The sequence below is a fragment of the Bos indicus genome, chromosome 9 (genome assembly GCF_029378745.1).
Source record: "Bos indicus isolate NIAB-ARS_2022 breed Sahiwal x Tharparkar chromosome 9, NIAB-ARS_B.indTharparkar_mat_pri_1.0, whole genome shotgun sequence".
NCBI classification, from domain to species: domain Eukaryota; kingdom Metazoa; phylum Chordata; class Mammalia; order Artiodactyla; family Bovidae; genus Bos; species Bos indicus.
In genome coordinates, this window is record NC_091768.1 from 61,116,977 (window position 1) to 61,138,821 (window position 21,845).

Genomic DNA, 21,845 nt, shown 5'->3' on the forward strand with positions numbered 1-21,845 from the left:
AGTCCAGGGTTCTCCAAACAAGAAAGAAAGAGATTTTCTAATCTGGGCATCAAAAAGCCATTTAATGTCCTTCTCAATGCCTTCTTGGCCTGGAGACCTTTTTAATATACTCAACCCCAGAATCATCCCTCTTTGCTACTTTGGTTCTTCAACAAGTCACTATTGGCTTCCTAGGTGGCTCAGTGGTAAAGAATCCACCTGCCAATGCCGGAGACAGGAAACTTGGGGTCAATCCCTGAGTCGAGAAGATCCCGTGGATCAGGAAATGCAACCCACTTCAGTATTCTTGCCTGGGAAATCCCATGGACAGAGGAGCCTGGCGGGCTAAAGTCCATGGGGTCACAAAGAGTCCGGAATGACTGAGCACAGATGTGCACGCATGCACATGCACACACACACACACACACACACACACACACACACATCAACTAAGTATCCAATGATGCTTGGCTTATATTGACTTCTGGAGATATCAAATATTCTGCCTTTCTTTCTGTGTGTTGAACTGTTTCCAACATGTATTTATTGAAAGTGCTTTATTCTGATTTACACAAGAGGATTTAATTATGACTCACATAACCATAAAATGAACACATGTGAAAGAATTTGCTTAATTCATTAATTAGTGAGGGAACATGCTATAACTGGTTCAAATGAGGATTTGCTTTTCAGAGATTTATATTCTCTAGTGGACAAGAGGAATAATTTGCATAGCTATGGACAGGAGAGATATGTATTACTATTAGTTTTCTACATGTTAATATCTACCTTTCACAGGGTTGTAAAATAGTGTAAAGAAAATCAACACTCTTCCACTGTTGGTGGGAATGTAAATTGTTATAGCCACTATAGAGAACAGTTTGGAGGTTCCTTAAAAAACTGAAAATACAGCTACCATATAATCCAGCAATCCCATTCCTAGGTGTGTATCTGGAGCAAACCATACTTCAGAAAGATACATGCATCCAAATGTTCATTGCAGCATTTACAACAGCCAAGACATAGAAGCAATTAGATGTTCATCGATGGGTGAATGGGTAAAGATGTGGTACATACATACAATGGAATACCACACAGCCATAAAAAAGAAAGAAATGATGCCATTTGCAGCAACACAAATGGACCTAGACATTATCATACTACATGAAGTCAGACAGAGAAAGATAAATATCATGTGATATCTAAAAAAAATGATCCAAATGAACTTATTTACAAAGCAAAAACTGACTAAAAGACTTAGCAAACAAACTTAGTTACCAAAAGTGAAAGACATGGTTCAGTTCAGTCGTGTCTGACTCTTTGCGACCCCATGGACTGCAGCACTCCAGGCTTCCCTGTTCATCACCAACTCCAGGAGTTTACTCAAACTCATGTCCATTGAGTTGGTGATGCCAACCAACCATCTCTTTCTCTGTCGTCCCCTTCTCTTCCTGCCTTCAATCTTTCCCAGCATCAGGGTCTTTTCAACTGAGTCAGCTCTCCGCATCAGGTGGCCAAAGTATTGGAGTTTCAGCTTCAATATCAGTGCTTTCCAATGAATGCTCAGGACTGATTTCCTTTAGGATGGACTGGTTGGATCTCCTTGCAGTCCAAGGGACTCTCAAGAGTCTTCTCCAACACCACAGTTCAAAAGCATCAATTCTTCGGCACTCAGCTTTCTTTATAATCCAACTCTCACATCCATACATGACTACTGGAAAAAACATAGCCTTGACTAGATGGACCTTTGTTGGCAAAGTAATGTCTCTGCTTTTTAACATGCTGTCTATGTTGGTCATAACTTCTCTTCCAAGGAGTAAGCTTCTTTTAATTTCATGGCTGCAGTCACCATCTACAGTGATTTTGGAGTCCAAAAAAATAAAGTCAGCTGCTGTTTTCACTGTTTCCCCATCTATTTGCCATGAAGTGATGGGACCAGATGCCATGATCTTTGTTTTCTGAATGTTGAGCTTTAAGCCAACTTTTTCACTCTCCTCTTTCACTTTCATCAAGAGGCTCTTTAGTTCTTCTTCACTTTCTGCCATAAGGGTGGTGTCATCTGCAGATCTGAGGTTATTGATATTTCTCCTGGCAATCTTGATTCCAGCTTGTGCTTCCTCCAGCCCAGTATTTCTCATGATGTACTCTGCATATAAGTTAAATAAACAGGGTGATAATATACAGCCTTGACATACTCCTTTTCCTATTTGGAACCAGCCTGTTGTTCCATGCCCAGTTGTGACTGTCGCTTCCTGACCTGCATACAGGTTTCTCAAGAGGCAGGTGAGGTGGTCTGGTATTCCCATCTCTTTCAGAATTTTCCACATTTTATTGTGATCCACACAGTCAAAGGCTTTGGCATAATCAATAAAGCAGAAATAGATATTTTTCTGGGACTCTCTTGCTTTTTTGATGATCCAGTGGATGTTGGCAATTTGATCTCTTGTTCCTCTGCCCTTTCTAAAACCAGCTTGAACATTTGGAAGTTCACGGTTTACGTATTGCTAAAGCCTGGCTTGGAGGATTTTGAGCATTACTTTACTAGTGTGTGAGATGAATGCAATTTGTGTGGTAGTTTGAGCATTCTTTGGCATTGCCTTTCTTAGGGATTGGAATGAAAACTGACCTTTTCCAGTCCTGTGGCCACTGCTGAGTTTTCCAAATTTGCCAGCATATAGAGTGCAGCACTTACACAGCAACATCTTTTAGGATTTGAAATAGTTCAACTGGAATTCCATCACCTCCACTAGCTTTGTTTGTAGTGAGGTGGGGAGAGATAAATTAGGAGTTTGGGATTAACATATACACACTACTACATATAAAATAGATAATCAATAAGGACCTTAGTGTATAGGATAGGGACCGCTACTCAACAGTCTGTAATAATCTATATGGGAAAAGAATATGAAAAAGAATAGATATATGTATGTGTGTGTGCTCAGTTTTGTCTGACTCTTTGCAACCCCATGGATTGTAACCTGCCAGGCTCCTCTGTCCACGGAATTTTCCATCCAAGAATACTGGAGGGGGTTGCCGTTTCCTGATCTAGGGCATCTTCCTGACCGAGGGATGGAACTGGCATCTCTTGCACCTCCTGCATTGGCAGGCAGATTCTTTACCACTGTGCCACCTTGGAAGTTCAGATATTGTATGCTGCTGCTGCTGCTGCTGCTGCTAAGTCGCTTCAGTTGTGTCCGACTCTGTGAGACCCCATAGACTGCAGCCCACCAGGCTCCCCCGTCCCTGGGATTCTCCAGGCAAGAACACTGGAGTGGGTTGCCATTTCCTTCTCCAATGCATGAAAGTGAAAGTGAAGATGCTCAGTCATGTCCGACTCTTAGCAACCCCATCGACTGCAGCCTACCAGGCTCCTCCATTCACGGGATTTGCTAGGCAAGAGTACTGGAGTGGGGTGCCATTGCCTTCTCCCCAGATATTGTGTATGTATGACTAAATGACTTTGCTGTACACCTGAAACTAATACAACACTGTAGATCAAACAGACTCCAGTATACAGAAAAAAATTCAGAAAAAGAAAGCATTTACTATCCTCCACATCAAAGCAAAACAAACAAACAAAACAAAGACAATAAAAACCACATCCGTAGAGGATGAGAAGATTCCTGGAGGGTCCACCAGACAAGGATTAGCCTTCTACTGAAATGAAATGAAAGTTACTCAGTCGTGTTTGACTCTTTGTGACCCCATGGACTGTACCGTTCATGGAATTCTCCAGGCCAGAATACTGGAGTGGTTAGCCGTTCCCTTCTCCAGGGGATCTTCCCAACCCAGGGATTGAACCCAGGTCTCCTGCATTGCAGGTGGATTCTTTACCTGCTGAACCACAAGGGAAGCCCTACTGAAGTGTTAGTCAAATAGACAACCCACCCAGTTACAGAGCCCTGAGTTTCCACAGATTCATCCACAAAAAGGAGTGGGGGCAGGGAACTGTCCAAATCCAGCCCTCAGCTGAAGCAAATAATAATGGCTAAAAGCTTAAAATAGATCCAGGGAGGAGCTCAATTTCGGGACATAAGAAGCAGTTCAGCACCTCAGGCAGTTCTGGATTTGGAAATTGTTTTGGTTCCTCCTTACTTCCTTCTATTCGTTGGACCAGAAATTCATACAGACCTTTCTGAACTAATTCACCAGGTCTGATGATGAACTTATTTAGACCAGCCAAAATAATTGTCAGCCAGGGACACAGGACTTCAACCTCCCTGCAGAAAATCCCTGACATCTGACGTAGGAGGATTTATAGGTTTAGTGGAAATTGCTTTCTCCTGCTCTCCAGATTACAGACTGTGGGTTGAATTTTTTTTTTCCGTGAATAAACATCTTTCTAATAATGAACAGACCGATAATGTCTTAAGAGAGAAAAAGAACATCCTTTTCCTTTTTTTTTTTTTTTTTGCTGTTTCTTCAGAGAACTATTTGGATTTGGAAACCCACGTTGGCCGTCCAGAATATGAAAGTTGGCGTTTTCTTTTTGTGGTGGGTGTGGGTTTTGCCTACTGAAAGCAGAGTGCACTGGCGAAAAAGAGACATACAGGAGATGTCGAAGAAAGGCAGGTGAGTGGACATTTCAGCACAGAGGATTTAGAGGGAGACGGTGTGTGCAGCGAGCTTCTGGTTTCATTGTGGAATCGTTTCCAGTATGCGGTGTTTCCTGGGGATGCCCTTTGCCTTCTTGCTCCTTTTCCCTTTGTTCTCCTGCTTCCTTCCCCTCTTCTTTTTACGATGTTAGAATTATGTTTTCTTTTTAAATGATGCTTAGATTTGGTACAGTGCTATCATTGCATATTCTCCAGTCTCTTAGGAATTGTCGTGGGTGAAAAGATTCTGGGGAAAAAAAAAAGCATATATGCACGTTAAAAATAACAAGGGCAATTATTTGATGTTTGCATCCTAGGTTGGAGAAAATCTGGGAATTCTCAAATGACTGATGGGACCTCTAATTAGTGAGAATGATTATGTGAGTTCTAATTATTTCTGCTAGATGTGTAGGTCCCTTTTACAATCTTTTAAAAGAGAACAAAACAGCTTTCTTCAAGCTATACGGCCCGGAGGATCGTTAGATTGTCCCCATCTGTAAACTGGGAGGGTACGGGGTGGACCAGCCTGAGGACCAGCTGCTGATGGTTGCCAGCAAGGTACGTGCCGCCCTGGCTGTGCCAGTCTGCGGAAGGAGCTCAGACAGAAACAGACCGATCCTTCAGCATCAGCTTCACCAGGATGGCTCTGTGACAGTGCTGGTAATGGAAATGCATGTCTGCACACCTGTTTGCCTGATACGCATCAATAAAATAGGGTATTTGGAGACCCCACTCCCCACCCCTAAAACCAGCTCTCTCTTAACTGATGGAGAGATGGAGGCAGGAAGGGCATTCTTGATTCTTGGTTCTTTATTATCCTGAATTCAAATTGAGCTTTAGCTTTCTTCATCTCTGATTGTAAGATGAGCAGAGGTCATAAGTATCAATTACTATGGGACTTTCTTGGTGGTCCAGTGGTTAAACCTTCTTCCTTCCTGTGCAGGGGGTGTAGGTTCAATCCCCAGTCAGAGCACTAAGATCCAACATGCCACAAGGTGTGGCCAAAAACTTTTTTTAAAAAAGCAAAATTGATGAATATGAAAGGAAATCCGGCTTCTTGGAGCCTGGGGCTAGTGGGAGGGCTGGGTATCTGACTTCTGAGTGACCCACTCTGGGTTTGAGAGAGCCCTTCACACTTGGGCTTCTGAACAGCCAGCTATGGCTCACAGCCCTTGTTTCAAGCAGTTTTAGCAACATATCAAAGTTAAGGAGTTGAAATATGCATTGGTCGTGGTGAGCCCAGGACACAGACAGGGACTGCTGTGCACACGACACGTGTCCCATCACTGTCAGAGTCAGGGGCTGTGGGACAAACAGTGGAATTTGTGGAGCGGTGCCGCCATAGAGATGATCTGAACCAAATGTGCTCTCGAGGATTACAGATGGCAGCAACAAATCCTATTGGTTGTCACCAAAAACTTTTCAGCCTCTCTCCCAAGCCAGAGTTAGAGGGGTGACTTATTAGGAATACCAGTGAGTCACTAGTGGTAAAGAGTCTGCTTGCCAATGCAGGAGATCCAAAGACTCAGGGTGGATCCCTGGGTCAGGAAGATCCTCTGGAGAAGGAAATGGCAATCCACTCCTGTATTCTTGCCTGGAAAATCCCATGAACAGAGGAGTCTGGTGGGCTACAGTCCATGGGGTCACAAAGAGTGAGACATGACTGAGCGCACACACACACACACAATGACAAAGTGAGTCCTGAAAGCAAAATAAATTTTCTTTTAAAAATTACTTAAAGGAACTTTTATTTTTATTATGAAAGACACATTATTTTAAAAACCACAGGAAAAAAATGTTTCTGAATGCACAAAAATCACCCATAATCCCCAAAACCTAGAAATAACATTGTTAACATTTTTGTGTATTTTCTTCCGTTTTTTTTAATAAGCATGTATTGAATATTAACTAGACTGGGGTTTTTCTATGCATATAGTTTTGTAACCTTATTGTTTTTAATGTGATTTTATCTGCATATTTTCTTATTTGAAATATATAGTGTTATCATTGGAATGAACACACTATAAAGCATCATAACAATTATAACTGCTTAAGTATCTTCCTCTGCTTACAATATTTAACTGCTTTCTCTTTGTTATTATAAATATTCTGTCTGGATATCTTTGTATATAAGGTCATTGTTTATGTGCATGATTATTTAATTAGGGTAGACTCCTGGAAGTATATTAGACCAAATGGCATAAGAACATTTAAAGTTCCAGTATAACTGGCAGAATTGCTTTCCAAAATGGTGAACCCAGCCAGGTGTTTTGTTTTTATGTAGCCTAAGTTTTTAAAGGGCTCACTTAATTTTAGCCAGACTCTAAACTCATAAACTGCTGGTAATTTGTAGCCAGGCTGCTTTTCACGGTTCATACTAATAACATAAGAAGCAAGGTGAACACACACACGTGGTGAGAGTGAGGCTAGTGAGGTGCCAATGATGCAAAATCTAAAGTGACCCTTGGGAATTCCCTGGCGTCCAATGGTTACTACTCTCTCCACTGCCAAGGGCTCGGGTTTGATCCCTGGTCAGGGAACTAAGATCCCACAAGCTGCAGAGCACGACTGAAAAATAAATAGCTGACTGAATGAATGAATAGGGCCTTGCACGACCCAAGAGTAAGGGCCTTCTTACATTTTGTGCCTCACTTGGGGCTTACTCTAGTCTCTGCCCTGGCAAATAATTTCTGTGTTTTTCTCAGCATCTTCCTGGGAGATATATCCAGATGGGATCCACCTTCATGAAACGTGCTGGATAAAGATCAGAGTGCCAGGGCATTGAGCAGTATCAATTAGAATGTATCAGAATGTATTAGAATGTATCAATACTTATGGTCTCTCCCTCACCCTTGGAAGAATGAAAATCTAGCCTGTCTACACCACAGGCCCCTGGACAAATTCCTACTCAAGCTCTGGAAGCACAAAGTGATCCCATCAGAAACAAGTACCATTAGCATTCTTGTCTGTAATGCTATAGAACTCAAATTTAAACTGCAGGAAAGAGAGGTTCTAAGAGTTTCAGCTGATTTCCATTTTGGGGAGATGACACTGGTGGCAGGGTGGCAGGAGGATGCAGAAGGAGTTGCAAGGCAGACAGAAAAAGTCATCCAGAGTCCCTGCTTTAGACCAGATGAGAGATGGTGAGAGCTGGAGCTAGGATGGTACTAGTGGGATGAAGTGAACAGGAATGGGGGAAGATGGATGAGAACTTTCAGGAGGCAGAATTGCCAGGATTAGACTGGGTGGGAGTCTAGCAGGTATCTGGAAGGTGTAACTGGGTAGGGGGGAGTGCCTGGGAAGGGAGAGCAGGAGGAGAAGTAGGTTTGGGGGCAAAGAGGATGAGATCAGTATGAGCATGTGGACCTGCGTGTGCTTACAAGCTACTAGGAGATGGTCGTCCAGTTGACAGGAAGGCCTCTAGGTCTGTGGCTCAAAAGAGAATTAGGGTCTGGAGATGTAGCTGTAAAGAGAGTTTTCCGGTGGTGATGGATGAAGTGACCCAAAGACAGCATGAGATAAGAGCAAGACAAAGAGAGAGCTGTGATGAGCAACATTCAAGGCGAAGATGAAGAGGACTCCGTGGGGACCTCCCTGGTGGTCCAGTGGTCAGGAATTCGCCTTGCAATGCAGGGGACACGGGTTCGATCTCTGGTCGAGGAACTAAGATCCCACATGCTGCAGGGCAACTGAGCTCACTCACCACGAGGAAAGATCCCGCATAACACAACTAGAGGATTCAGGGAAGGAAGCTGGAAATGGGTGATCAGAGAAACAGGTGTGGAACTGGAATGGAGAGGTGCCAAAGAGGCTAAGGGAGCATCTACTGGACAGTTATCAGATGCGTGTCACAGAGCAGACACTGCCCTGGGCAGTGGGTGCCTCATCAGTGACCAAGTCAGGTACACACTCTCCCCACAAGAGGCTTGCGGACCAGAGAGGCGTTCAGTTGAGGTGTCAAAGGTTTCCAGAAGGAGGGAGCAATCCATGTGGATTGCAAAACCTGGTGGGTCAGATCCCACCAGGGTCAAAATCAGTCAGGTAGAGGGCCAAGATGCAAGCTCCACTTAAGTGGTGAAGAGCCGTTAACAATGTCAGCGAGAGGAGATGGGCAGCGGTGTGTTGAGGAGAGGAGAAAATGGAATGAATGTGGTTCACTTTTACAAGAAGCCTGGCTGTCAACTGGACCACTGAGACTAGAAGAAGCTGAGAGCGATAGACAGTGATGGGAGCTTGCAGCGGATTCAGGTGATGAAGGGCAGAGGCCAGGAGGGAGGAGGTTGTTGGCTGTCAGAACCTGTCCTGACAAAGCACAAACCTCTGGGTTATGGGCGGGGTCTCTCTGATCGCCCTACACCTCTTTTATTAGATTTTTATTTTAAAATATTTTTTCTTAATTTGGCTTTGTTGGGTCTTAGTTGAGGCATTCAGGACCTAATACCCTGATCAGTAATTGAACCTGGGCCCCCTGCACTGGGAGTACGGAGTCTTAACTACTGCACCACCAGGGAAATCCTGTGATTTTTTCTTTTAAGTTAGCAGTGTTCTCTCTTCATTGCATCCCTTCATTCTCCAGAGAGCTTGCTAGAACTTTGAGTCTTTGTGCTTCTCACTCTCTTCTGGTTACAAAACGCCGCTCATCCTGATAGTTTCCTGAGCCTTCACTGGGCTGCTCCAGGGCTCACCACACCCATCTCTTCCCTCTTCCTCTGGCTCATTTTTTTTTCCTCCTCCAACATTTAGCATAGATGTCACCTTTTTTCGAGGACCTTCCTTGGCCCTCCCCAGCCCCTGCATCTGAAGCCTCAGATGACTTTTTTCCGAGCTTCCACGGCCCCCATCTATCCTATCTCAGACAATTGATCATTCAGTATTATCAGCCTATGAGCCCCCTGAGAGCTGTCTGCCCAGGCTGCCATAACAAAACACCGCAGGTTGGGTGGCTTAAACAACAGACATTCGTTTTCTCAAGTCCTGGAGGCTAGAAGGCCATGATCAAGATGGTAGCAACTTTGGTTTCTGGGAAGGGATCTCTTCCAGGCTTGTAGATGCCGCCTTTCTGCTGTGTCCTCACAGCATCTTTCCTCTGGGCTCACCGCTGGGGAGACGGAATGTGATGGGGAGGCTCTTTGGTGTCTCTTCCTCTTCCTAAGTGGACACCAGTTTCAATTAACCTTAAATACCTGCCTAAAGGCCCTGCCTCCAGATAGTCACATGGAGCATTAGGGGACGATATGAATGGGTGGGGCACAGTTTAGTTATAACAAGGGCTCAGCTAACACCTTTATCCTTGTCTCCCCAGGTTCAAGTACAATATCTGATAAATAGCAGATATTCAAGAAATGTTGGGCATGAATAAATGAGAGACTCTTAACCCTTCCTTTTCTTGTACTTCACTCATTCATTCATTCATTCAACAAATATGTATCAATGACACTCTGCTCCAGGCACTGGAAGAAGCAGTGAGCAAATTGGACCTCACCCCTTCCTCTACAGAATTTCAAAGACCTTGGAAATGCCCCCCTTTTAAAGATGAGAAGAGAAAGGCACAGAAAAGTACAGAAGTCATGCCAGGTCACACAGTGTACCCTCAGAGTTCTGCATCCCCTGTTTCTCTACTTCCTGTGCCCAACTCTGACCACCATAAGAGAACGGGAAGTTATACTCATGGATGTAAAATTCAGCTTGAACCGTATGAAAATGTTTTCATATGTCAAAACCAGAGCAATGTTTATGTTAACATTTTCTTATTTAATCCTTATAGTGATCCTATAAGGTTAGAGTTATTCCCTCATTTTATAGGAAACTGAAACAGAAAGATCAAGAAAAGGAGATGTTCAAGGTTGAGATTTTACCAGAGAAGCAGGTGGACAAACATGCCCTTGCTGCGTCCTCTTGTGCCCCTGGAAGGGCCACAGCAGGCCAAGTCTGATCCATCGAACCTGGGTCCATCGTGGTGGCCAGAAGGCTGGATCAGAAGACTCTGAGACAGCACAAACACCCCACCTATGCCAGACACAGCCTTCCGGTTCTAGGCAACTCAGGTCTCCCACAGGTGTGCAGACTTCAGGCATCATGGAATATTCACTGTCTCGATTAGTCAGGGTTCTCCCAAGAAACAGAACCAATAGCATGTGCATAACATGTATATATCTGGGCTTCCCTGGTGGCTCAGTGATAAAGAATCTGCCTGCCAGTGCAACAGATGCAGATTCAATCCCTGGGTCAGGAAGATCTTCTGCAGAAGGAAATGGCAACCCACTCCAGTATTCTTGCCTGGGAAGTCCCATGGACAGAGGAGCCTGGTGGGAGTCCATGTGGTCCCGGAAGAGTCAGACACAACTTAGATACTAAACAACAACAACAATGTATGTTTGTATATCTATCTCCCTATCTGTCTCTCTATGGTATTACACACATACATATATATGGTACAATATTTATTATAATATATATATATATATATATATATATATATATATATATACCTATATATGTATATATACAGGGCTTCCCTGGTGGCTCAGAAGGTAAAAAATCTACCTGCAATACAGGAGACCTAGATTCAATCCCTGGGTTGGAAAAATCCCCTGGAGGAGGGCATGGCAACCCACTCCAGTATTCTTGCCTAGAGAATCCCCATGAACAGAAGAGCCTGGCAGGCTGTAGTCCATGGAGTCACAAGAGTTGGATACAACTGAGGGACTAAGCACATACGTGTACACACACACACACACACATATGAGGGGAGCTGGGGTGGGAGGAGGATTTATTTAAAGAATTGGCTCATGTGATTGTGTGGGCAACCAAGTCTGAAAGTTACATGGCAGTCAGGCAGGCAGGGGGAAATTCCAGCAGGAGCTGATGTTTCAGCTGAAGGCAGTCTGCAGACCAAATTCCCTCTTCCTCAGAGGACCTCAGTCTTTTTTTCTAAGGTCTTAAACTGATTGGATGGGACCTACCCACATTACGAAGGGTAATCTGCTTTATTTAAAGGCTACTGATTTAAATGTTAGTCACATCTTAAGAACACCTTCACAGCAACATCTAGGCTGGTATTTAAACCAAAAACTGGTACCAGAGTCTAGCCAAGTTGACACCTAACTTACCTATCACACATTCTTAGAGGCAGTGGTTTGAAAAAGAGATCATCAGTTACCCAAAAATCCATTTAGTGAGGAATCCAAGGAAAGTTATACTTGAGGGAAAATACACAGTCCTTACTCATTATGTGGAAAAATGCACAGTCTCCCTAGCGGTTCAAGAAATGCTGTTCAAGACAGTGTAAATAACATGATGGCAGAAATAAATAAAATAAAGAAAAATTAAATGCACACACACATATTCACACAACCCCCAGGCCAACGAGTCTGTGGGGAACACAAAACCACCTCTGTGGGGCTCTGGCAGTAAACTGGCCATTTCCACATTGCCGTCTGCCTCTAGGACCAGAGCTATAATGTTGCTGTTATTCAGTCGCTCAGTTGTGTCCAACTCTTTCCGACCCTATAGACTTCAGCATGCCAGGCTTGAAGATGAAGTAATGAACAAAGTGAAGTATAACTTATCGAATTCTCTGCTATTAGTTAAATGAGTCTTCTGGCAGCACCCTGCTCCTAATGGGCCCCCAGACCTGATCTAACCTCTGGGAAATGTTTTGAGAAAACATCATCTTTAGACAAACAGACTGGGAACTACGGCAAGGAAATATCAAGAAGAAAGACCACGGACCAGAAGTTTTCATAATCTGACTTAGCAGCAGCAGTAGCAGCAGCAAGAAGATAGAATAAAAATGTATGTTCAAGAAACATACACCCTCCATTCAGTTCAAGAAGCTGTCTCAAACGTCATCCTGTATTATCATAACTTCAGTTCACTTCAGTTCAGTCGCTCAGTCGTGTCCGACTCTTTGTGACCCCATGAACCGCAGCACGCCAGGCCTCCCTGTCCATCACCAACTCCTGGAATTTCCTCAAACTCATGTCCATTGAGTCAGTGATGCCATCCAATCATCTCATCCTCTGTCGTCCCCTTCTCCTCCTGCCCTCAATCTTTCCCAGCATCAGGGTCTTTTCAACTGAGTCAGCTCTTTGCATCAGGTGGCCAAAGTACCGGAGTTTCAACTTCAACATCAGTCCTTCCAATTTACACCCAGGACTGATCTCCTTTAGAATGGACTGGTTGGATCTCCTTGCAGTCCAAGGGACTCTCAAGAGTCTTCTCCAACACCACAGTTTAAAAGCATCAATTCTTCCACGCTCAGCTTTCTTTATAGTCCAACTCTCATGTCCATACATGATCACTAGAAAAACCATAGCCTTGACTAGATGGACCTTTGCTGACAAAGTGATGTCTCTGCTTTTTAATATGCTATCTATATTGGTCATAACTTTCCTTCCAAGGAGTAAGCTTCTTTTAATTTCATGGCTGCAGTCACCATCTACAGTGATTTTGGAGCCCCCAAAAATAAAGTCTGACACTGTTTTCACTGTTTTCCCATCTATTTGCCATGAAGTGATGGGACCAGATGCCATGATCTTCGTTTTCTGAATGTTGAGTTTTAAGCCAACTTTTTCACTCTCCTCTTTCACTTTCATCAAGAGGCTCTTTAATTCTTCTTCACTTTCTGCCATAAGGGTGGTGTCATCTGCAGATCTGAGGTTATTGATATTTCTCCTGGCAATCTTGATTCCAGCTTGTGCTTCTTCTAGCCCACCATTTCTCATGATGTACTCTGCATATAAGTTAAATAAGCAAGGTGACAATATACAGCCTTGATGTACTCCTTTTCCTATTTGGAATCAGTCGTTGTTCCATGCCCAGTTCTAACTGTTGCTTCCTGACCTGCATACAGGTTTCTCAAGAGGCAGGTCAGGTGGTCTGGTATTCCCATCTCTTTCAGAATTTTCCACATTTTATTGTGATCCACACAGTCAAAGGCTTTGGCATAGTCAATATAGAAGAAATAGATGTTTTTCTGGAACTCTCTTGCTTTTTCCATGATCCAGCAGATGTTGGCAATTTGATCTCTTGTTCCTTTGCCTTTTCTAAATCCAGCTTGAACATCTGGAAGTTCACGGTTCACATATTGCTGAAGCCTGGCTTGGAGAATTTTGAGCGTTACTTTACTAGTGTGTGAGATGAGTGCAATTGTGCAGTAGTTTGAACATTCTTTGGCATTGCCTTTCTTTGGGATTGGAATGAAAACTGACCTTTTCCAGTCCTGTGGCCACTGCTGAGTTTTCCAAATTTGCTGGCGTATTGAGTGCAGCACTTTCACAGCATCATCTTTCAGGATTTGAAATAGTTCAACTGGAATTCCATCACCTCCACTAGCTTTGTTCGTAGTGATGCTTTCTAAGGCCCACTTGACTTCACATTCCAGGATGTCTGGCTCTAGGTGAGTGATCACACCATTGTGATTATCTGAGTCATGAAGATCTTTTTTGTACAGTTCTTCTGTGTATTTTTGCCACCTCTTCTTAATATCTTCTGCTTCTGTTAGGTCCATACCATTTCTGTCCTTTATTGAGCCCATCTTTGCATGAAATGTTCCCTTGGTATCTCTAATTTTCTTGAAGAGATCTCTAGTCTTTCCCATTCTATTGTTTTCCTCTATTTCTTTGCATTGATCACTGAGGAAGGCTTTCTTATCTCTCCTTGCTATTCTTTGAAACTCCGTATTCAAATGGGTATATCTTTCCTTTTCTCCTTTGCTTTTCGCTTCCCTTCTTTTCACAGCTATTTGTAAGGCCTCCTCAGACAGCCAGGTATCCAACTTGGAACATGTCAATTCCTTCTTCTTAAGTTCCTAGGGACTTAATCAGTAAATGCACTCATTTTTTTCCCCAACCAGGATTGAACCCACTTCCCCTGCATTGGAAGCATGGAATTTAAACCACTGGACTGCCAGGGAAGTCCCAATAAATGCCCTTGTTTAATCAATGAGTGGGCACCAGTTTTGTGCAAGGTCCATGCTGGCTCTTCTGTGAGGGGAAAGGTAAGCTTGGACCTTCCACATTGAACCCAAATTCCAGGCAATGGGAGCCAGATCTCCCAGTGAGATACAGTGGCCAAACTTGCCTCCCATCCTTAGAGCCAGAGCCTCTGAGTGTGACTCCTGGCTCCTTCACTTTCACAAGTTATTCAAACCATCTGTGTCTTAGCTTCCTCATATATGAAATGAGCACAATGGCAAGGCCTACCTCACAGGGTTGTTATAAAGACTAACCCAGTTAATACATGTGATATTGTTAGCCTGGTAACTGGCAGAGAGTAAGTACTCAGGCAGTGTTAGTTATCCTTTTATTTGCTATGTGTTACACTTCATTTCAAGGTCAATACTCATACCTCGGCTGGTACAATGATGCTGGTGACATGAAAAGTATTTGAAGATATATGTAACTTGAGTTAAAAGCAAGTTACAGTGTTTCCCCTCTCTCAGGGTTGTAAGGATATACTCAGGATGGTACAGGTTATTTCTTAGTGGTTTTCATCCTTTCCTTTAGGCTTCAATCTATTTTCCAAAAAATGTTAACATAGGAATGTGAACAGAAAATAGTTATTTTAAAATATTAAATAGCAACAATTTAAAAAAGATTTTAGGGGAGTTCCCTGGTGGTCCAGTGGTTGGGACTCAGTGCTTTCACTGCCATGGCTGGGATTCAATCCCTGGGCAGGGACTAAGATCCCACAAGTTGCATGGTGTGGCAGAAAAAGAGTAAGATTTTACATGTCCTAATTATCAGTTTTTTGCGAAGCTAGAATCTCAGCCTCATGATGGCAGAGGTAGTGACATCTCAGAATTTGGTAGCCCTTCCTTTAGTCGGTGCCCAGTTCTGTTTTAGACTGGCCCAAAGCCACAGTAGGGCTTCCCTGGTGGCTCAGTGGTAAAGAATTCACCTGCCAATTCAGGAAACTCAGGTTCGATCCCTGGGTGGGGAAGATCCTTTGGAGGAGAGCATGGCAACCTACTCCAGTATTCTTGCTTGGAGAATTCCATGGACAGATGAGACCGGTGGTTTATGACATAGTGACTAAACAACAAAAGCCACAGTAAGATTGGGGCCCAACTTGATTTTTATTCCTACCCTCTCTTTCTTCCTGCATCTCTTGTATTGCTCTCTCTGGCACCCATCCAAAGAACTAATACCGTTCTTCACTCACTAACATGTACTGAGAGTCCACAGGAACTCGGCACTGTGCAAAATGCCAAAGATGAAGAGGACTCTGCCCTCAGTGGCCTGTGGCCTCGTCCTGCCCCTGCTGACCATCCACTGTGATGACCTGTAGCTCTCCCTCCAGTCTTTGCCCTTCCCCAGCCATGGAACCTGGAGAAGGCAATGGCACCCCACTCCAGTACTCTTGCCTGGAAAATCCCATGGACGGAGGAGCCTGGTGGGCTGCAGTCCATGGGGTTGCTAAGAGTAGGACACGACTAAGAGACTTCACTCTCACTTTTCACTTTCATGCATTGGAGAAGAACACTCCAGTGTTCTTGCCTGGAGAATCCCAGGGACGGAGGAGCCTGGTGGGCTGCCGTCTATGGGGTCGCACAAAGTCGGACACGACTGAAGCGACTTAGCAGCAGCAGCAGCAGCAGAAGCAGCCCTGGGACCACCTCCTGCAGAGCGCACACCTGCCCCTGCTCCACTTTGTCTCGAATGACATAATCCCTGTGCATCAGCCCTGATATCCCTGGGTATCAGTCGGGTCTTGGCAGAAAACAGCACTGCACTCAAAAGGGCTTAACCAATAATTGAATAAAGAGACCGCTCGCAGAGTGGTGCACAGGGTTCAGGGCAGCAACCAGGCAAGTGAATGCCCCACCCCCAAGCACAAGAAATACAGGAAGCCATGCCTACCTGCAGACCTGAAGGGGAAATTGTGTAACTGGAGCTTATTGAAGTACTGTGATTATCTGCGGTTACAGAGCAACACAGACATGGCTAGTCCCTGGCATTGAAGCCGAGAGAGAAGGAGGACTTACCCTCTGCTCTCTCATCTCCTGCCAGTGCACTTTTGGCTGAATCCCTAAGCTGAAGTACAAGGATGCCCAAGAGAAATGGTTCACCTGGCAATGTGTCGCTGTCCATACTGACAGCTTCATGGCAGTTCCAGGTTAAAAATGCCATCAGTTTCAGTTGGGGAGATAGTTTAGATCAGACCTCTTGAAATCAGGCCTTCTGAATAATTAATCCTCCAATTCCTGCTTCTGTGGGTCATGGGAATTGCTCGTTGAAAAGCTAAAATAATGCATTGCAGTTTTGTAGTCTTTTTTTTTTTTTTTCTTCACATTTTATTCCAGTTAGATTTGAAGCAAATCTAGAGGGTGAAGGATACTTTGTTGATTTGAGTACCTGGACTCTCTAGAATACCTTTAGTTTTAATTTCATAGTAAGCCTCAAAGACGGAGTGCACAAAGATGTCCTCAAGTAAGGCATTCAATGACCAGAGGTGCACGCACACCAGTGTAAGGGACCTCTTCTCCACACCTAAGCTACAGTGATTTGCAGCAACGCCTCTACTCCTGGCTGAGGGGCATGGAGCAGAAGGAGGGCTCCTGGCTCCATTAGGAGAGAGAGAGGAGGTGGGCAGCAATGGCTTCCTCCCTCCCTTCCAGCAGCAGTGTACTTCCTCCCTGATCCATTAGTTAAGATTCTTCCCTGGGGCAAAGCCTTTGTTGCCAGGGATTTCCTTCCTTTAGGAGGAAACTTCCTGTTGGCTGAGAAACAACAATGACTCCTTCCATGTGCGGTCCACCTTCAAGTTCCAAAAGCAAGTACACACACACACATGATCCTATTGGCTCCACACAGCCCTGGTCCTGTCACAGAGCTTCACCTTCAATAAGATGAGGAAACCGAATCCCAGGGAAAGGTGCCCAAAGGCACGGAGCAGGCAGGTCACTGGAGGGTGGAGCTCTGTTTTCCTGTCTCCCAGACACATTCTCCACACCCCACAACCCCTGCCCAGAATGATAGTTTCTTTAGGAAGGAAGATAGCCAAGCACTTAACGATGGACTGAGCCAGTTACAAGGGAGGAAATTGTGTGTTGAGGATGAATGCACCAGAGCTCTCGTTCTCAAAGTGCCATCTCCAGGGACTTCTCTGGTGACCCAGTGGTTAAGACTCCACACTTCCAATGCATGGACCAAGGTCCCATCCTTGGTCAGGGATCTAATATCTCACGTGCTGGGTGGCGTGGCCAAAACATTAAAATAAAGTGCCATCTCCTGACCACCACCACCAGCAGCAGCATCTGGAAACTTGTAACAAATACAGATTCTTAGACCTTAGCCCAGACCTGCTAAATCAGAAACTTTGGGGCAAGGCAAGGTTCAGGAACCTAGGTTTGAAACAGGCCTCCAAGAGATGCTGATGTAGGCCAAAGTTTGGGACATGTGCATTGAAAGAAGTGTGAGTGTGTGTTTGAGTGTGCATGGTACACGGGAGGACACACACACACACTGCTGTTGGGACGAGGAGGAGCTGGGAGGGCAGTTGATTGTTTCTGTGAGTTCCAGAGATGCTGCTGAGGGGTAAGTGAAGACTGTAAAAGGCCCTTGTGGCACTGATTGTAACAGCAAAAGACTAGAAGCGACTCACGTGTCCACTGATAGAGGACTGAGCGTGTGAGTGATGGTACATCTGTGCAATGCAACACTATGTAGTGTGAAAAAGAATATGAGGCTTGGGATACTTTGATATGGAAAAAAATCCAAGTTATATATATATATATATAAGGGAAGAAAGAAAAAGTGTAAGTTTATATGTTACTTGATGTGTAAAAATAAGAGACCATTTGCCACAGCATACATGACAAATACTGTATCATTTCACTTCTACGTGGAATTAAAAAAAAAAAACAAACTAGTAGGTATGGAGAACAGATAGGTGGTCGCCCTAGGTGTGGGGTGTGGGGTGTGTGGTGGGCGAAATGGATGAAAGGGATCAAGAGGTACAAGCCTCCAGTTATATCATAAATAAGTGCTGATGATGGTAATGTACAGCGTGGTGACTATAGTTAACACTACTATATTGTATATTTGAAAACTGTAAGAGTAGCTCCTAAAGTTTCTCATCACAAGAAAAAAAAATGTGTAACTATGTGAGGTGAGGGATGTTAACTAGATGCATTGTGGTAATAATTTTATCACAAAATATACATGTATCACATCATCATGTTGTACACCTAAAACTAATACAATGTTAAGTATTGAGTATATCTCAATGAAACTGGAAAAATATGGGATATAAGAATGTATGTTTGTATTTACTGGTACCTACGAGATACTCTGAACAGATAGACTAGAAACCAATAAGAGAGGTACCAGGGAGAAGGGGGACTTCCCTGGTGGTCCAGTGGTTAAGACTCATGCTTGCAAAGCAGGGGCTCTGGGTTGAACCCTGGTCAGGGAACTAAGATCCTACAAGCCCCATGGCCAAATGAAGAACACAGAGAGAGCAGTAACAGTGGTTGGGGGAATGGGATGAATGGAGGCACAGGTAGAAAGCCAAGTTTTCACTGCATTTCCTGTCTAATTGTCAAACCCTGCAAATATATTACCTACTTAGAAAAAGTGAATATGAATTAAAATGGCCCTAGATGCGATTCAGAACCAGAAGTACAAGAAGCTGCCTCCAAGGAGCCAGAATGGTTGGCATTTGACCCAAGGGCAAGTCCACGCTCTCTCTGTAGGATGGGCCAGAGGGGTCCAAGGGAGACAGGCTCAGCCCACACCCACTGCCTCTCCCCTCCAGCTGCAACCTGCCCCAAATAGCTGAGGAGCTTTGGGTGAATTTAGACTTATTAGTAAGCCCAGGACCAGCAGTTTTCGCTCTTGGTTTCACATTAAAATCATCTGGGAGGCTTTTAAAAACATTAATGTCCAGGTTCCATTCTGCCCAGATCAGCACCTCTGAGATGGGGCCTGGATATTGGGTTTTAAAATATTTTATTTATTTTAAAGTCTTTGTTGAATTTGTTACAATATTGCTTCTGTTTTATGGGTTTTGGCCAACAGGCATGTAAGATCTTAGCTCCCTGAACAGGGAGCGAACCCGCACCCCCTACACTGGAAGGTGAAGTCTTAACCACTGAACCACCAGGGAAGTCCCCTAGATATTGGTATTTTGCAAGCTCCTCATTCACATTCCTAAACTCCTGTCTTGGACCTTCTGGGTTGGTTCATTGATCCAGAAAGCCCGGGAATGGAAGAGAGGATTTCCAGTAGCTTTAAAGAAGAAATACCACAGCCCATCAAACTTGTCAAGATCAAGTCTGAATGCAAATAGTTTTCAACCGACTTAATTAGGGTATGTGATCAACCTGTTTTCTCCCGCTCTGCAGCCCAGTTCTTAAACGAAGCCCTGATATTACGAAATCGCCACTAACAAAATCAGAGCAGCTTCTGAGGATAGATGACCACGATTTCAGCATGAGGCCTGGCTTTGGAGGTATGAGGCATGCACTCTTGGGGCTTGTCTTCTTTCCAGGTCCTTCTGTCTATCTGTGGGCAGCATCAGACCAGGGAACCATTCAGCATTGCTCCCTACCCGTCAGGTCTGCCTAGGTTGTGAACAAGGCCTGAGCCCCCAACATCATCTGAGCACCTGCCCTGGCCAGCCTGCCTTGGGCTGTGCTGAACGCATTCTTGGGAGGCAGCTGCTGGTTTGTGGCCAGACCAGCCCAGCTGTCCTCAGGCCACGGCTCCCAACAAGGATGTCTCAGTATTAGGGAGGCTAGTAGCTGGCTGTAGGGACAGTTGCAGTCCAAAGTTGCCTCCTGAAAAATGCTCTGAAATAATTTTTTTTAATTGGGTCTTTTAAATTTATTTCTTGATTTGTGGAAGCAGTTTTTGAAATTTTCTTAAATGCTCACTTTCATAGCTCCTAGAAATACATAATTTTTAAAATAAAATGTGAAAGTTATGACTGTAATATATGTTTAAAAATGCACAATAATCATACCCCTAAAATCATGACTGCATTATCAATTTAATGTGAAATACCAATCTTGGACTAAATTTATTCTTATCCTGGAGCTGGCAGACAGAACTCTGGGCTCATATCCTAGGGTAGAGTGTGGTCTGGTGAGTTTAATTAAATTAAAATTGTTTAGAAAATAATGATTTAGTACCAGAGCCCTTTGAAGCTGGCAGATTTCAGGTTTCTTAGTGTCAAGTAGGGTTTTCACTCTTATGAGTTTTGGTTTTTTTTTCCCCTGGGGAAAAAATATTTATTTCAGAAATCATTCTCATGCCTTTTATTTCTTCCAGTCACTTTTGCCTAAAGGATAAACAGGTTCTAGAAGGGAGTCTTTATTCAGTCTCTAATCTGTTGCTGTTGGACCCAAATTCACCTTTTTACTCCGTGATGATGTTCCATGATGATATTCTGTGATGATGTTCCATGCCTGTCCTATACACCTGAAAGCAGGGAGGAAAAGAGGCAGCAATCTACTTCCCTGATAATTCTTTCTTTTTATAAATATTAAGTTTTTATGGCCTAGAAATGCCCCCCAAATATAGTATTTTCATATCCACCCAGTGTACCACATCCCCCATGGAGGCGACTCCATCATCTAGCAAAGATGCAGATCAGCACCTTGGCAAATGTTTTGAATATCACCTTGGTTCTAATTCACCAAGCAGGGCCTTTCTCCTGGCCAGAGACACTGGCTTCCAAGATGAAAGAAGGTGCAAAATCAGGAGGTAAATACAAAAATTTTAAAATGTGTGGCTTCATGTTAAGGAGTAACTCTTTATATGGGACCCAACTTTGACCCAGGTCTCATCTTTCCTTTAGATGAGCATATGTAACCAAAGACAAATGCTTTGCATTAACTTCCTCATTTCAGAATCACCTGACTGATTCAGACCAAAAAAGAATTTTTTTTTTTTTAACCTTAGCTGGAATATTCTAGGGAGCGAGGACATGATGCCAGCCTTTTATCTCTGGTTTCACTTTAGCCTGGCATGTGGGACACCAAACCTTCAAATCTGAATGTGCTAGGAGAAATCCTTATGCCTGTCTCATTTGTAGTCAAAGTTCAAATAAAAAGAGTAAATGCTCTTGCCATGCCCTGTCCCCAGGGCCAGCCATTCCTGTCGGCGTGGATGTGCAGGTGGAGAGCTTGGACAGCATCTCAGAGGTGGATATGGTAAGCGCTTCTCCGGCCAAGGCTGTGGGCGGGGGGGATCCCCCCGGGCCCTGTGCTGGGCCAGGAACGCCACACATCACAATTCCCCTGGCTCACAAGCCCTGGGT

General features: G+C 44.1%; 1 protein-coding gene across 1 annotated transcript in view; it reads left to right on the forward strand.

Annotated features, from left to right (window-relative positions):
- The first annotated feature begins 3,903 nt into the window (after positions 1-3,903).
- GABRR1 (gamma-aminobutyric acid type A receptor subunit rho1) overlaps positions 3,904-21,845 on the forward strand; it is a 37,117-nt gene continuing 19,175 nt past the window's right edge. The window contains exons 1-3 of the mRNA XM_019967370.2: positions 3,904-4,551; positions 19,927-20,033; positions 21,671-21,738. Of these exons, the coding sequence (XP_019822929.1) occupies positions 4,448-4,551; positions 19,927-20,033; positions 21,671-21,738 (279 nt within the window). The 5' untranslated portion in view covers positions 3,904-4,447. The remainder of the gene's footprint in view (positions 4,552-19,926; positions 20,034-21,670; positions 21,739-21,845) is intronic.